Source organism: Anoplopoma fimbria, chromosome 6 (genome assembly GCF_027596085.1).
Source record: "Anoplopoma fimbria isolate UVic2021 breed Golden Eagle Sablefish chromosome 6, Afim_UVic_2022, whole genome shotgun sequence".
Classification (NCBI taxonomy): Eukaryota; Metazoa; Chordata; class Actinopteri; order Perciformes; family Anoplopomatidae; genus Anoplopoma; species Anoplopoma fimbria.
Genome location: NC_072454.1, coordinates 16,220,082 through 16,238,749, shown reverse-complemented (window position 1 = coordinate 16,238,749; position 18,668 = coordinate 16,220,082). Strand labels below are relative to the sequence as shown.

Here is an 18,668-nt window from a genome sequence, read left to right as displayed (position 1 = left end):
CACATTATTTATATTACACCATCACACAGCAAGGGCTGGTGCAAAGCTGGTGACACTACAAACTAGGACACACAAGGAGTGCTGGGGAGTGCTGGGTGTCCTAACATCCTAAAGACTAGTTTTCTCTGCTGATCTGCCACTTTACCAAATATTTTATTCTTACGTTAGAACCCTGTTTGCCTCCCTCTCTTCTGACCTCCTTCTGAGCGACTGTGGTCCTTGAAGTCCAAAAGTCTGGTCATTAATAACCCTCCCTGCTCTGTTTTTTCTGCCAAACAGAGCAGTACTTTGCTGTCATCCTGACACAAATTAATTCCCCTTATTTATCTTCTGGCACCAAGGCCGGCATAGGCGGAATAACTGTTTATGGAAAAAAAAGGCAAAGAATTATAGATGGTGTGTTCTTGATGACAGGGCCATTTGTTTCTCAAATAAGACTCAAGATAAAGCTCAAAACAATCATTTAGATACCAGAACTCCGTTCTCAGCCTTTTTCTTATCAATCCCTGACTGAGAGATTTGTGTGGGGTTGCTGTGTTAATAAAATTATGTTTGCATACTAGATTATATGTATATACTGGATGTATACATCACATGACTAGTGGACAAGTGCTTCAAAGGGATTGTATCATGATAAACAACCACTTCTAGTGATATACTGTCAAATAATGACAGTATTTAAAAAAACATTTGTAACAAGATATGCTGTTTAGACAGTGTGATATTGTTGAAAACTAGCTGGTAAGTGGACCTTAAGTCTGAAAGAATTTGTCAAACGACTAAAGGTTTCATGCTTCACCTTTAAGCTGATATGTACTAGAAGTACTAAAAGCTACAGCGTGAATAATAAATGATTCTGCACTTGAATATCAGCAATCAAGTCTATCTCTGGCAACTGACTAAAGTGTATCTGCTGATGAACACCATGGTATATGGTTAAAAACCTCAGAAAGAGTTATTAATTGGCTGTTGAGTTGGAATTGAAGTCTGACACCAGAGTAGCCGTCTCCCACTAACAGTAAACAATGGTTTCTATTAACCACGAAGATGAATAATCCTAATCTCCCTGATTCAGGTTTATGAGCCTTTTCTCAACAAATGAATGACAGCTAGTCCTACCGTCACTGCGAGGCAGGAAATCTCTTCTCCTGTGTAAAGAGATTTCCAAAACTGGTTTCGGTCAGCGAGTCAAGACCTACATCTTTCAAGAGTGCCTACTCACCTAAAAGGCTTTCCCTTTCAAAATCTCCCTTTCTTTCCTCAATCATCTTTCTCCTTCTAATTTATTTTGTGTTACTTAATGCACCTGCAGTATCATAATGCACACAGTCTACTAGTTAATATGGCTGGGTTCAATGGACACAGCGGACCCGAATGTCTCTTTTTTGGCTTTAATTATTAACTTTTAAACCCTTAAATTAAATGTTGATACTACTAAATGTCAATTTATTATACTATTATTATTATGATTACGGTCCCAAACAACCCCAGTTCCTCCATAATCCTACTTTGCATCAGTTGCGACACAATCCCCAGTGTGGACTCCATCGCCCTCAGTGTATGCATCGGTCCCACAGGAGCAAGAGCACCAGCATCTCCTCATTCAAATTTAAGCTGCTCCAGCTCCACTGACAGTGAGAAATGGATTTAATAGCCAGAGAACAGCTTGTCAGCAGTCTAAAGCCCCACAATGTAAGGAGACTTTTTTTTTTTAACTCATCTCTGGGTCCCCCAGGGTATTGCAGCGGGAGGGATATTGGAAATATTGGAAAATACCTATGTCAACATTCAGTTTTTTTTACTCTCTAATGTACATGATTCATTGCCTATTCACAGTGAGGCTGCGTACGGTAGCAGTGATTCTGTGTGTGAAATCACATGTGTAGATACACATGTAGTAACATGTATCATGAGGGAGAGCGCTGAAGCTGCCTTTAATGTATAATATATTAAAGTTTGTGTTTGATTGGATCTGTTGCAATTGCAGTTGTGTTATATTGCTGCTAATTACTCTCCTGTTCCAAACGTGTAATGAAATGACTCACTGAAGTGGTATTTGATTATATTTAAAAGCTGACGGAATGACAATGACGGTGCCTTGCCAAAATTTCCAGCCAAACATAGTCTTAAAATAAGCACACAGTTACACAAAACAAAGTAGGCAGGCTTTTCATGCAATGGAAGGAATATAAAAGGAAGATGAGGCGCAGGAGCCCGACATCCGGCCCTTTAGAGAAAGTATACTTCACTTTTCAATTTTCCAGAGCAGTATCTTCAAAGATAATATAATGTTTTCTTTCTCCCTTTCCAGGGAGTGCTCGGAGTGGTGTGAAATAATTTCGCTGATAATGTGCCTCTGGGTACACTCTAGGCTCATGCATTGCAATACATGTACAAGGAGAACTTTAGGAGGGAGAGAAACCCAATCAGAAGTGCATCAGCTTTATCACTGCTCTAGCAGACTGGAGAACAAACAGTATTCAAAGGGTGTTGTACCTTTGTTATCAGGCGCTTCATGCAGTGGTGCACTGCAATACTCTCAGACAGAGCAGCTTTAAAATGAAGCAACGTGAGGATGTAAGGTCCGTGGCTCTGCAGAGTCCTATCTAGCTGTCTTCTCTCCAGGGGAACAGTAGGCAGCTCAGGGGCGTGTTGTTATATTTCACACTTAATGATGTGCAAGGCATCCTCAGCTCTTATCTACAGGCCTATTTTAGTCACTGACACAGTCTTTTAATTACAAAGCAAATGCAACTCAAGCATTGTTAAACAGTGCATATAATGTTTCATTAGAACCACAATACTTGTACTCAAGTTCATAAAAATATCTCCCTAAAAAAACTAACAACTCTTCTATCCTAAACTCCGACACTATGAAGCCATTAACCCTTTTAAATGTAGATGCAGATGTGATAAATAATTGTACGCCAATTTTTGGAAGTTTGTAAAAAAGAATTCACCTCAGAGCAGTGTTAGTCTCTAATTGCTGTGTCATGGGTTGGTGGGATGTTGCATAAAATGTCATAACGGTTGGTAGTCAAATCAAACTGCTCTTGAATTGATTCATGTCATGGTTCTCCAGCAGCACAAACTGGGGCAGCAAACAGTCTTCATACATAAATATAACATCACCTCCATCTGTTCTTCTATGTAAGTACATTGTGATAGATGGGAATAAAAAGAGTCAAATTCCTTGTATGTGCACGCATAATAAAGCTGAATCTGATTTAGCTTTACTGGCATTGTGTTTCTCCATTTTTCCTTATCATTACATTCACTTTACAATATTTACAGGATATCTTTACTTGTTTGTTTAGTCTTAACATTGAGAGCCCAGCTTGAATGTCGTTCTCTAGCAGGCAGAAGTACAAATTTTAACTATGATATACCAAGATAACAGAGAGAGAGACAGACCCAGGATATGAGAGAGAGACTTTCTGAACTGAGCATTCCCTCGCTGCTATTTAAGGGACAACTTTGTTGAGCTTTGATTTTTTAATTTCCTGCGGCTGAAGTGACCCTTCCCAATGGCAGAATTGTATTTCATCAAGTAGGAAAAATGTCTGTGATCTCAATTATGGTGGATAGTATGCCCTTTGACACACCTCCACTCTGTGATGCTGCCAGATAAAATCTATTTTTTATGTAAAATCTTGCCTACTGTAGTTTTAATCAAAATACTGCTCGCAAGCTTTGTTGGAGTTCTTTAATGAAACCAATAGGCGCTGGCACTATACACTTCCTTACCATGCCAAAAAGTTACTTCCAGCAGAGCTAGGGATGATGTCATATCCCATGATAGAACAAATATGTTGAACATCTGTGTACATTAATCTGCTGCAATCACATCAAATGAAGTGTAAATCACACAAAATGTTCATCACTAAGCTTAGCAAAGGTTGTTATCATCTACAAATGCTGTTTACTTCGATAAATGTAATTTAAATAGATAGATAGATAGATAGATAGATAGATAGATAGATAGATAGATAGATAGATAGATAGATAGATAGATAGATAGATAGATAGATAGATAGATAGATAGATAGATAGATAGATAGACTGTGCTGCTATTTGCCATATCATGCACTCGATAGGATTATCTGAGCCAAGCCCACAAGCTGAAAATTATAAAGCCCAAGGATAAATAACGGCTGACTGTGAACAAAAATGAAAATTAATGATCCAGGTTGGTTTGACAGCCACTTTAATTCTTGGGAACCTTGCTGTGGTAGCCCATTCATGGGAACATGGACATTTTGACAACTCCCCGCTGACCTTCACCTGAGCTCAGGGACGGGGAATTATGGCCTCAGCAGGGCCATCTGAAAGCAATATATTTACTGTTCATTATGTCATTCCCCACAGGCAGCACAGGGTTCATCAAGGGCTAATAAAATGAAATCTCCTGTTTTTAAAAAAAACAGGTAAATGAGCTCCCTCTCTTATCAGATTTGTTTTAAGACTATAAAGCAGATAATATTATTTTTAAACACTGTAAAAAAAAATGGTCAAAGGCTAATTCTCTCAGTACGATTAAAAGACAAAAAAATGCAAATCTAGATTTAATTTATTCATTTCACGACAACTTCCAATTACTTGAGATTTGATTTTCCTTTGTGGCAATGTATTAATGTATTAACAGGTACACAGTCACCCATAGACATTCCTTTCCAAGATTATCCATCCACAAGCAGCTTAATTGTAGTAAGAGATATGCTTGTGCAAAAACACCGGTTACTGTGATAAAGATGAGAAAGATACGTGATAGATTAACATAAATACTATCGGGAGTAACCACAAATGAAACAATTAGTTTCATTTATAATTCATGAGAGTTGAGAATGCCACTAGAGAGAAGAGATGTGGATAATACATTCACAATTTTATCTCATGAAAATATACATACTGCAGTACGTATTTACCTGTTTAAAATGAACAAGGCATTGCTGAAATGATTAGCTCTGACTCATCAGCATTTTAAGGCAATCACATGTCATCACAAACAACCAAATGCTACAACCTCTTACTTTTCTTTTAACAGTAGTGATTCTGCTATTTTGCTCTTTCTTGAACCACAATGAAATCAAGTACAGGAAAAGCAAGGCATTTAGATGCTACTCTGGTGGATCTCACCCACAAAACAAAAACAAGATTGCACTGATGACTGGAAATGCATTGATACAGCAGCTATGGATCATGTAATCTCCCACTGTCTTTCATCAGCTCGTTCTCTCTCTAAGGATGTGTGGGCAACGCACAGGTGATTTGAATCCAAGGAGCGGGGAGAAAAAAAAGGCCAAAGCAAGAAAATGAGAAAGGAGGGCAAATGAATAACACAGAAGCAGATGAATCCACTGCATCTAAAGTGAAAAACATCACTTAAAATGAACAGTAGAAATAAACACACTAATAAAAGAGGATGGTTGTATGACGCTCCACAGCTTGAATCTCTTATTCATGAATTGCTCATTTACATTTTCAGTCATGATTGTGTACACTTTTTCAACAACAAAATTAGGAAAATTAAACTGAGCAATCTATCTTTGCTTAGTTTGTATGATATCTTACGGAATTTTCTTTTTTTTAAGTTCTACTTTAATTACTTTCTTATTTCAAACCCAATCATAATATATTTTTCCAAACCTAACTAGTTGGTATTTTTGTTTGAATTCACAACATTAATCAGGTGTTGACTGGTTGGCATATTATGAAACATTTGCTTAAAAGTCACCTTCCTGCTGCTTAAACATGAGTAAACAATAATGATTGATAGCAGGACATTTTTGTCCCTTAAAATTCATGACACCTTTAATCAGAGCAACAGCCAAATTTGTCTTTCAAGTGGAGTAGATATGGTTCTTTGCTTATAATTAAACAAGGGACAGGAGCAATTTGTTAAACAAAGATGAGCTAATAGAGGTTAATAAGACACTGCTCAAATGATAGAGGAAAGTGTTGTATTGTGCCATTTCTATGCCCCTATGCAATCATGTTATATTATTATAATACCTATTTACGATTAGAAATATTCTCTCTCTCTCTCTCTCTCTCTCTCTCTCTCTCTCTCTCTCTCTCTATATATATATATATATATATATATATATATATATATATATATATATATATATTTATATTCATACATATATATAAGGGACTACAAGTTTCCCTTTAAAGATTGTTTTTGTCCCTCAGGACATGTTGGTCTTGAGCATAATGACTCTGGTTGCAGACCTCCTGAGACAAATTGCCACTGACCCCAATGGATTTTCCAGGGCACACTCGATTGGAAATGGACTATTCAATTTCCCACAGGGAGCCTTGCCATTTTTCCGCTATGCGTCACTGAAAAGGGAAAAAAATATTCACAGAATGTTGTACCAAAGGTGCAAAAACTCTCATGTCCCAATTGCAGTTCGTTTTTATAGCCGTTTACCAAACTCAACCACTTATATGATTCAAGGCAGATTTGTTAAAATATACATGACGATTTGTAAGTAAATTATGGTGGTAATGAAAGCATCTTCCTTTCTAATTTAACAAATCAAATCATAACAACCCAGCCTAAACAAATTCAACATATTTATAATTTACATTTTAAAAGGTTTCTTGTGCATGTTAATGACTTACGTTAAATGAAACCAGAACAGTATTCACTTGTGGATAGAAAAATGCATTTGTAATCACCATGTTTTTTTAAAAAAATCATAATTTGCTATTTGTTTTTATTTGTGTATCGAGAACACATTTGTCCCTGCTGTTTGGACTCTTATTTCTCTCCATATTTAGCAGTAAACACTGTAATGCCACCATGAAAAGAGTCATGGGAAGGACAAATGAATATGTCTCGGAGTGTGATTGATTCCATATAAATTAGTCACACTGTAACCCTTTTCCCCAACATGTCTGCAAAGGAACATGCTGCAGACTTAGAGTGTAACGGGAGAAGATGAATGTACCATCAGAGATGGGGGGAACAACAATATCTTTGAAGGCAGCTAAGCTACTGGCTTGCTCTCATAAATCACCTACACAAAGCAACACTACAGTACCATACGTCGCTCTGTAAACATCTATTGTGCACTTTTTTTTTTTTTTTAATCTCATCTCATAATACATACTGAAAGGATAAATATGATTGCATAGATGCAGCACATCATAACAACACCCGGCAGCATTGCTTCAGTGGAGGCCAGTAAAATGGCCTCGTGATCTAAAAGCTGAACTATAAACAAACCGACATGTAAAGGATGCATTTCACAGTCTACAGCTGAAACATGGGTATCTCCTTTTTATCTTTTTCTGCTAAGAGTCATCCGCTCCCTTCCCTTGCCAAGAAATAGAGTTTTTCATCACTGCAGTCTCTCACTGGCATCGACCAGCACTATTGATTTGGAGCAGATCTCCTTCCATTCTACCTACCTGGGGAGCCAGATGAGCCTTGTTCATATCGATCCAACCTTTTTATTCTACATTCTCCTTCGCCCTTTTCCTAAGGTTTGGAAAAATGCATATGCTTGTCATCTTTTATAAGAAATATTCTTTGGAAAACGGATTGATAACTATTTTATTCATTGATGATGTACATAAGAAGGAATGCTGTTGAAAGCTGTCGCCAACACCAGAAAAGCTGTCAGTTCAGAGAAGTTAGTGAAGGCACGCTTATGCTTATCTGATTGAGGATGCTGGCAGTGAAGCCGAGACTGGCACAAAGAGGCAAAACATGTCTATCAGAAAGCCAGGCAGGCAGGTCTGATGTATGAAAATACATGTTTTCTCCAAACAAACAAACCTAATTTTCTTCAAAAAGAAACAACTCTCAAACTCTCAGGCAGCAGTGTTTCTCTTCTTTCCTTCATTACTGTATTTTCCCTCTGTGTCTGTTATAATCACATGGCTCTGTTTTATAATCCCACTTTATCACATTTATTCTTCCACACAGTAACCCCCCCCTATCCCTTTCTCTGCCCATTTCCTTGTGCTCATTCTAAGTCCTTCACTCTTTCTGTGTGTCTTCCTGCCTCCCCCTCAGGAGCAGAATCTGTGGTAATGTACTAATCTGTGGAGCTTTATAGTGCGGTCTTGCCAATCTGCCATGTCAAGATACACAAATCTCACTCCAGGCAATTACAGTCCTTTTTTCTCTGCTCTGCAAAGGAGACCATTTCCCCATCTCTGTGAAAACTGCCTCTGTGACCCATCAAGTACAATTACCTTGTTTGTAACAAACACTGATGGCCCTGGGGTGGTATAAGGAACAGTTGAGCTAGGCAGTGCAGGCATGATCGAAGTAAATTGGTATGTATTAAGTAAGCTAGAAGTCGGAAAAATTTAGTGTGCATGAAATGTTATAATGTTTGTTTGAACAATCCGTTGAGTCCACCAAGAAAACAAGGAAGCCATCAAGCTGCATACTAAATCAATTTGGCTACTGTGGCTACCTGATGATTGTACACTTTTGATAAATTATAGTCGTAACATGGATGAAAAGAGTTGTAAAATATCTTACTGAAGAAAGAGTAAACTGTACTCTGATAAAAATAAAAAACATGTTCATTTATACTGAATAAATGTTACTGCAGTACATTTTTAAGCGCATTAACATATCAACTTATGCAGGCATCCCGCTGTCCCCGGTTGTAAACTGCACCACTGACCGTTTATGTCCAAACCAACAATAAATTCCAGCCTGTGCATACAACTGATTAGCGACTATAACAATATAACCGCCTCCCTCATTCTAGCCTTACAGCCTTACATTATTACGCTATATAAATTAAATAGCCTGCCTTTTTTACACACTGGGTAGTGCATCTCACACACAACGCTTTGTTTCTGGGCGACGCAGTTGTTGATGTCCTTCTCTCTACAGTGATGTACAACAATTATTAAGTTTGCTGTTGTACTCACCTGACTGAATGCCATTCTGCAAATCGTGTGCATTGCAAAGTTCCCCTATATCTCCTCTTCTCTGATACTTCATTCTCAATGGAATATAAACCACTCAGCCTCTTTGTCCCATAAAACCAGTCCCATTAAATCCTTTTACATTCCGCTCTTCAAAATTCAAATATCTGAATGAGAACACAGGGCAGTCACAGTAGTGGCAGGGGTTGTCAGAAATAGCAGAAAGGTTGTGCACACCTCACTGAAGGTAGATCAGTTCCTGAGCAAATGTAGAAGTCACTGCTGGGGAGTCCAGTTCATTTTAACATTTACATTAGCAAAGGTTATGGAAAGTTGCTACCAAGTACCTCACACTTTGTTGTGTATGACCAGGGGTGACAGTAGATTGATGTCATTCATTTTTAAAAGCCTGAATGGTGCAGAAAGAAATTAGAAACGTTTGACGTCATGTAAGCTGATAGCACAGGATTTATACAAATTGGTGTAAGTGCCACAGAATAATTTGTGAATGCTGACAAAACATTCAAAATCATAGTAATTTGTTTTGCTGCCTGTTTACAAGCAGCAGACTAACAGTAGTCACATAGCTTGTTTGACCTGCTGTCCACCTGCATAGCTGGAACGATCTTAACATCTTGAAATATCATAACTTACTTTGTCATTTTATTTGGGAGATTTTCGCAAGAAACCTGCCAACAAACAACAGCACTCGATATCAGACAGTCAGCTGTGGGAGAATCTGATGTTTTCCAGCAGTAGGCTAACTAACTAACTAAGTTTTGGAAAAGGCAGCAAGCACAGATTTATATGTATATGAAAACTAGAATGGCACTCAGATAGTGCAGACAATGCTGCATTCATGTCCTCTTCGGACGGTCCCATTTCCGACCTGGGGAGTCATTCTCCCGACTTCGGTATGTTCACAAATTTTATGTCGTAATTTAACCTTTTTTTTATGCTCAGGTATAATAATGCTATTCTTTAATAAACTCATATGACGTCATCTTTAATTTACTTCAACCCCTGAGTAATGGCCTAGTAAGTTCCAAAGATTTTAAAAGCGTAACCCTATGTTGGCCGGTGCATATCTCAAACAGACACCGAAGCACATTTTTCAACTTTGGTGTAACCTTAAATGTCTTTTCAACATCAGATACCCAAAGTCATGTTCACGCTTCGGATTTAAATTAAAGTTTGATTACATGAAGGCTTTAAAAGCCATGTTTGAACAGCCATTGGCCTCTCTTTTTGTAGAGAGGTCAGGCAGCTTTGGCCTTAACAGATTATTCACATAAAAAAAAATCACTTTGGTTTAACAGCTTATAACTCATAGAGTATCTCCAGGAGAAGTGACTGTTGGTTGAAAAGTTATAATTTTAAATTTAATTATACTATTAATCAAACTACTGAACAGTAAAAGAAGTGTGTGTGTATGTGTAGGGTATCCGTGCAAATAGTTTTGGGCGTAGAGCATCATTGTAAATATTCTTGGGTGTATGTTCTGGGTCTATGTGGGTATTATTGTCAAGATATTCCCATAAAACGGTTCGTATGATACCTTGTGAAAGTCTAGCAACACTTGCTCATTAAATGCATACAGTAATTTATAAATAAACTACTGTCTTCCTAAGAAACAACTTAATTAGGTTTATGCAACAAAACTCTGTTTTTGGAAAATATTAAAATAACTATGGCTAACTTTAGTTACGTGTCAAATAAACCAACATTGACTTCTTGTTTCACACGAGGCATGAACAGCGGTCTCCCGGGTGAAAGCCTGTCAATTGTCTGAATGGTAAACGGTGATGTTGTTGACTGGAAGAGTTTATCGTGCTCTTTTTTTTCAAAATCTGTATTCCTCACTGTTTGGAAGAGATAGCGATTATTCTTTCATGCCTAAGGTTATTAGGTTGTACTAGCAAATTTCCTTTTACCCTTAACATTATTTCAGGATAGTCAACATGTTCATCAAATTGTTCCTAAAATTGTTTGATGCAATCACTTGCAATGTATTGAATCTGTGCATCACAAACTAAAGACTACTATTACACCTGACTGCAAAACGAAATCCAGATCTTACTGAAATTCTGACAACATTTATTCATCACACTTTCCCCCTCACTTGAGCATTCATCATGTTTTTCACACTACTGTTATGAGGGAACATGAGTAATTATACGTGTGAAATTAGTTTTGACAGAATTCCGTTGGCGTTCTCTGGACTCAATGCATATGTATATGCCGGCATTTCATTGTTTCTGTAGTAGTCTACCAAATCTTTGTGGATGTAGCAACAATTACACGTCTTTGTAGTTGCCTTGATTGCTCTGCTGCTTGCAGATAATGAGGGTGTTAGTGCGGATAAACTGTATATCATTATTTGTTACTTTTTTAAAAAACTTTCATCACAGAGATTATTAGATATTTATGGCAGGAGCTAGCTTCCTTATAAACTTTGAAATGTAGGGCGGTCAAAATTAATTGCTTAATTTTGCAAAAATAAAGGTCTGCTTAAAATCTTCTTTCAAAAATATTAGCAAAGATGTGAAAAAAAGAATAAGACTTAAAACTGCAAAACCGTGACACTTGCAAGATAATGCCATGGTAAACATTCTCATTCACATCCATGTTTATAACTTCTTGGTGAGTTTCTATTAAAGAGCTGTTTGAAAATGACAGAAATTGCTAGGTAACAAATCAACATAAGGGCAGATTCACGTCTTTCTGTAAGCACTTGGATTTTACTTTTGAAAGCTTTGCCAGCTGGAGGAGATCGGCTGTATGTAAGATGTCTTCTTTCTTTTAAGTACATCGTTTAAAGTGGTTTATCTTCAGAAAAGTAAATCTCCTTCTGAGTTAACAATGTAACTCCTTAGGCAATCAGAAGTAACAGTAAACTAATCTCTGACCAAAAACATTTAGTTTTACAGTTCACATTCACTTTCTGACTAAGAGCTACTGATTTGTATGCTATATGAGATTAAGTCAGGCTCTTACAGTAAATTGGGAGTTTTCAGACCAGATGGTGATGGTGTTACCCATATGCCAAGATATGGAGATAAACCCAATTTAGTTTTTGTTGAAGATTGTGAGTCAGATTCTCAAACAGCACTTCCACTGGCATTTAACATAATTAGAATCCAGATGACCACTCACTGTAAGGTGTTATTATCTCTGACTATGCCATCCAAGAAAATCAAGACTGAGCACTCAGTGCCATACTCACTAAAATATATATATTTTTTTAAATGTTACATTTACTTCACAGGTTAGTATTCATCTAAAAGGAAATGACTGGGACCATAGACATGCTTATAGGGTTGAAGCTGAAAATTATAATCCTGGGGAGTCAATAGAGCTGAAAGTGTTTCAATGACAGTCTTTGAGGTTCCATCTGTTGTTGATTCAACACACACCAACACCACATGGTATTGTGTTACCTGTCAGATAAAGCAGGCACAAAGTCTTGATGAGTTGCTCTCTGACATTCTATTGAACATCATCTAAAAGAACTGCGTTTTCATTGCAAAGGTGCCGTATACTTCGGATGGGCTACTCTTTTCTTACAGCTAAAACGCTTAAATACAAGCCTACTTTTATTTTACTAAGATCTACTGTATTTATGATCATCCCCAGACTAAAACTGAAACACTCTCCTAGAAAAAAAATACAAATAAAAACATCACGATTTCAGAGCATCATGGAGGAACACAGAGGGGCAGTGGTTTTTAACACAAAACAATTTAACCCCATCATGGCAATTTTCTTTTTTACACCACCACTACACACACAAAGCTAAAAAAGACATTATGAAAGATGTTGTAAGAATACTGTTACAAATCTTTCCATTGCTTGTCATAATAGTCGTTATTTCTGACTGTGTGTAAAGTATGATGTAGACCCTGACACATTTTACCTGTCATCTTTCAAACTTGCCAACCCAACTGTAAATCAAAGCGAAACCCAACCCTCACACAAGCCTATGTGGGACCATCCTGCATTTCTTTGGCTATTCCCCAGTCAAGGCAGAAGACCAAGGGTGACAATTCTGTAGCACTCCAACCCTTTGGACTAGCTTTACTGAAGAAACTAAGGCTAGAAAACTCACTGCCCTCTTTTAAATCATCTCTCACTTTAACCAGTCTTTTTCTTCATTATTTAACCTTACTTCATAGTTACTTCTTATTTGTCCTTGCTGTGTAATTTATATATATAATATATATTACTTTTATTCCTGCTGTTTTTTGTGTTATTCTTATGTTCTTTTTTTTGTCGACTCTGATCTTGTATTTGATTACTCCTGCTTTCTTTATTTGCCCTTGTTTGTGAAGCACTTTGTAACTGTAGTTTTAAAACTTGCTTTATAAAAAGGTATTATTATTATTATTTCGCATTACTTTAACCTTTTGAAAATATAATGACATTTGACAAATGACAATCAAAGGTGGTAATATGGGAGACTTAGAAACTATTGTGGCATTTCGTTTGGAACAACTGACTTTTTTCTCAAGCCAAGTATAATTTTCAAACAAGTAACAGGGAGTAAAGTCACTGAAGCGTTTCACAGCACAAAGCTGGAAAGCAGAATAAAAGGTTACAAATTACTTTATACCTAACTAAGAATATTCATATATAGTAGCCTGTGAATGTTGCTATTTTTCCCAAGTGTTTGAGGTAGAGCATCCAGGTCTGTGTAATGTTGGTCCATTATGACCTTTGCAGTTATGCAGGTGTTCAAACTATCAAAAATACTGGACACTAAAGCATCTTACTGAGCATGTGTTGAGGTAAATGGGTACTTTAAAATCCCACACATAGTATGCCAAGTGAGGCTTTTTCAATGTCTTTCCCTGTCCTCAACACACTACTACAGCACTTTTTCACTGAGCTGTGCCGAATCCCAGTTTACGATCCATTACTGTATCGCTCCATGCCATAAGGAATAATAACATATGCACTTTCCCTTACAAGCAGAAATTTTATTTAGGGTTGCATCAACATGTCCTGGATTAGTTTGGACACTAACATTATAATCTTGCTTCTACATAAAGATCTATCTTGCATGTGATTTAATGATACTTTACTATTCTATATACTATACATACTGTATACATTGTACCAGCCAATATATACTACGACATGTATGTGTATGTGTAGAGTGAACAGTGATGCAGGCATTGTTTTTGTCTCATGTGGCCTGGGTTTACACATATATGTTTTATGAGACACACAGACACACTCACAAATCTTTGCTCTTTACATGTCAACTGTATACATGTTTAGTGGTAAAGCCCATCAACCACAGTGGATTTGTTTGTGTGAGAACACAACGAATATCAACCTTGTTTACTCCTAAAATAGCTGTGCAATCGCTCTGTTGAGAGCCAGAAATGCTCCCAATCTCATATATAGCACATTTAGCTTTCTATTTCAAGGCATCGACCAAGTTTATGACACCATTTAAAAGGCACTGGTTTATCAGCATTCTCTACAATAAAAAGAAGGCAAATAGTGTGTTTAAACCTCCATTTAACTTTACCTATTAACTACAGCAAAAATGTGCAAACAAACAAGTAAAGGGCATAATGAAAAGGGATAATTTCTTTCTTTAGAAAGTGAAAGCAATTACATTAGATAGTATACTAATTTAGAAATAGCCCAGTGGTACCTGTAAGCCTGTTGGCACAGCCTGCAGTCCCTCTTAAGCTGCTCTTGGCAGTTTATTGTGATGACAGCAATTAAATATACAGTGATTTGTATGCCAGCGGTATTGTGACTTATCCTACTCTGTGCCCTGCTCTCTAGAGCTGAATGGAAACAAGGTTTTAGGAAACCAGCTGAAAGCAGCACACAGAAACTAGCCCATCCTCAAGGGACCAGCCATGAAACAGAGGATAAACCATACAAGTGGTTAACGTGACAGAGGAGGACCTCAGGGGGGGGCTAAAATAATACACAGTATTCTCACAACCTTAAAGCAGCAGATCACGGATACAGGCACTGTCCACGTTCCTAGATTTAATGCTCAAGTGGGGATATGCGTTTGTGACTACACAGTACATAACTGGACTGACTATTTTTCACACTGAACCACACAGGGGACAACTAACAATGGCCCAAATTAGAAGCAGAGTGCTACGTTCGTCAGATTTGTGCCTCATCAGCATTCTCTCAATCTCTCCCTGTGGCTTCCCTTATGCCACAGCTAAACCGGGTGTTTGGTATAGTGTTGTAAAAACCTGTGTGTTTTAGATTTAGCCATATTGTGTGCGCTAAGAACTACGGAACACCAGCATCAAGTGTGTATTAGGGCTCTAAAAAAGCTTTGATAGTCAACAATTTGACTATTCAACTAGCGTAAAACTACTAAGGGAAATAATTGTCAAGTTATTTAACTTTACCAAGGATCCCCAGATTTACAGTTTGCCGATGTATACACGTGACATGTATGTTTCAGACAGCTAAATGCAATTGCATTGAAAAACTGGCATTTGTATTTACAGAATATGAAATGCCAAGATCCTTTTTTACATAATTAGGTCAATGACAACTTTTCTGTTAGTCCAAGGACTTGGCAAAACGGCTGCAAAACTCTGATGTTTGGAACCACCCAGAGCAGTGATTTTTCTAACTCAAATCAAAAATTAATACTTGAATTACATTTGCTGTATGTATGTCAAGTATGTGTTCAACGAAAAGCCCACTGCAATGCTTCCACTTGCCGAACCAGGAACCAGTAGGATTGTGAAAATTACACTTACCTTAGTAGATGGAAAAATAAATTGGAATGGTTTGTGTGTGAGTGTGTGTGTGTGTGTGTGTGTGTGTGTGTGTGTGTGTGTGTGTGTGTGTGTGTGTGTGTGTGTGTGTGTGTGTGTGTGTGTGTGTGTGTGTGTGTGTGACTGTCATTCATATATATATCACTGCAACTTTGACTTCTAGCAGCAGAATATCTGACATTACAACAGTTATTATTCCTGTTCACAGATCATAAAGTAAAATAACAGGGCAGTTTGAAGACTTACCTGTTCAGATGGTGCTTCACAAGTATATGATAAGATATAGCATTTAACATAACACTAAATTTCTTTTTGGCAAAACATTGTTTTTACAAACCGCATAAAATAATTTTCAAAACTTAAACCAATAGCATAGTATATGTCATAGCAACAACAAGAGCAAGCAAAATCAAGGAAAATGTTATTCGAGTGAAAATACTTGCTTGAACGTTGTGGTGTTGTTCACTACTTTTCAAATTAAAAGTTACACATTTTATTCCAAATTTTTTTTTTCCAATTAATAAACCACATAATGACAGTCAAGTTTCCCACTCTTCGGTAAATTAATGATGACTTGCTAGATTAGGTTTTACTTAATTTACGTACTTGTAAGAATTAAAGTTTTACCTTGAATGCTCAGAAGGGACCTTAGTAGCCAAACTTCCCCTCTCTGCCCTGAGGAGAAGAGTCAAACAGCAAAGATCAGAAGTCCACTTACCCCACATGGAGAAGAGGTGAGGATCACAGCCAGGATGGGAGGCCCACAACGCTATGATCAAACCTCACCCAGCAAACCCAAAACCAGTTTTTTGAACCAAAAGAGTGTAGTTACCCCCTGGGTGGTGCTGGTGGTGTACTGGAACTAGGACAGCAACTATTGTGTTCATATGCCCATGTGAGTCTCTTTTAAGATTCCCATGCATCAAGCAGAAAAAAAAAGGTGACACAGCTTAAACGCGTGAATGCAAAGCGAAAGCGGCACCTACCTTGGAAATCTTTCATATATAGTTGAGAAAGCATTTTTTTAAATGCCAATGACCTTATATACTGCATTTAGCACGAGTATATAATGCCACAAACACTGCTGTCATAGTTTCATGAATTCAGATAATTAAAAGGGTAGTACCTTTACTTTTACCTATGAGATTTGATGAAATGGTCCATGAAGAAAGCAGATTCCAGACAAAGGGGAGAACAAAAGAAGAGGGGACACTTATAAGTGTCGTGGTCAAGTCGGTAAAGGAGAGACGGCAGGAGAAAGAGGCTCGATGGCTACATATATGTGCAGATAGAGGGGAATGTGTGACAGTAACAGGCGACTAACAAAGGAAAGTGGAAAGAGAGGAACAACACCTCACATTCCTGCTGTGCTGCATGATAAGGGTATGCAGTAGCCACAACAATGGATAGATGAAGATAGAATGAACAGATCGTCTGTGCACGACAGATGAGGATTAGCTTAAAAATTCAGTAAGCTATTTTTCCACCACCATGCATAATAATCCTAATATTGTTAATGCAAATGCCCCTTTACTCAAACCACATCATCATAAAATCTGAATTGTACAGTAGATGTGAATAATTAAAAAGAAAGAAAATACGGAGAGAAATGGCACGCCTTCCCAGCAGAGTGGAGAGCAGAAAGCCAAATGAGCTTGAAAAAGGGGTCATACAGAGAGAAAAAAAAAGTCACTGGGAGAATGAAAATCAACTAGGTCATTCAAAATAAGCCAAATGACAGCCCATATATGAAGCTTTAAGCCTGAGTATTGCAGAAAGAGTCAAATGCAAACACACTTCTGAGCACAATGGGAGCAGGAGGGACATTGGAGGAATGATGGGAAAAAGGAACAGAGCTCATACCTTGGTCGCCCATCATCAGGTGTGCCAGACCTTAAAGGAAAACAAGAGCACAGTCAGCAGAGAACAAGGGATCATGGGAAGCTGTGTGACACTGACAAGCAGGCATCTCTTATAGAGCAGATGTCTGTGTTACTTGAGGAGTGTTGGGAGAGGGAAGAGTGGGACGGAGAGGAAGAGGAGGGCGAACAGACAGGGTTGGCGCGATGAGCATTTAGTCAACCAAAGCAGGTTGCAATGCATCATCTGCCACTTACTAGTCATCATTCAGAAATCTAAATTCAGGTTGACCTTTTTTGTCATTAAGATGAGAAGTACACAGACTATCATCCCACCTACCCATGAGAGAGAGCGATCCCTATGCACAAATAGCAAAAGACTGTTTTACCTTGACCTCCAACAACTGTCAACAGTGAGTCATACTTGTGTCATGCAAAGAAAGAGGAAGCTGACAGGACATGGTCTTGTCACCGCTCTAAGAAGGAGCTTTATGATAGCTACCAACTAATTCCAGTGATTTCCTTTAGCAAGGGTTTCTTCCTAATATACAGTGCACATTGTCATTACCCTGCTGTTGGAAAATATGGGTTGGAATCCTAGTAATCAAAAAGGGAACAATTTTGCTCATAAGGAAGAAGATAGCATTGAGTGAAATTTCTGAGAAGTGTTACTTTCCGTCACTTTCTATAAAACACACTATAGAAAGTGACGGACACAAGACATTAAACCAAATAAAAACTGCATTTATTTAATTGATTGATTGATTGAGATACCTAACCTCTCACATAGCGTCAGCTTATAATAGCACCACGAACTGAGATTTTACCTTTTTTTTAATTTAATGATTTATTAATTTAAGGAATTAGTTTATATTGTTCTATTTTGTAGAACCTAGTGCAATACTTAAATTAGAGTATTGCTCAGCTAAGACTTTCAAAATATCTTTTACTAAGGACACTTGGTTCTTTTTATGTTTTAATAATTTTTTATACTTTCTTTCTGACTGATTTGGTTTACCAGGGGCATCCTGGTTTCAGCATTGGCACTCAAGGTCCAAAGCCCTGTTGTTATATTTATTTATTTACATATTATTGAGGAAACCAAACTGAGCACGGAAAAACA

General features: G+C 37.6%; 1 protein-coding gene across 1 annotated transcript in view; it reads right to left on the bottom strand.

The window, feature by feature from the left end:
- Nucleotides 1-18,668, bottom strand: part of LOC129091898 (neurexin-1a-like) — a 237,884-nt gene that overhangs the window by 199,736 nt on the left and 19,480 nt on the right. Inside the window, 3 exon segments of the mRNA XM_054599581.1 lie at nt 16,314-16,361; nt 16,813-16,824; nt 17,550-17,579. Coding sequence (XP_054455556.1) covers nt 16,314-16,361; nt 16,813-16,824; nt 17,550-17,579 — 90 coding nt within the window.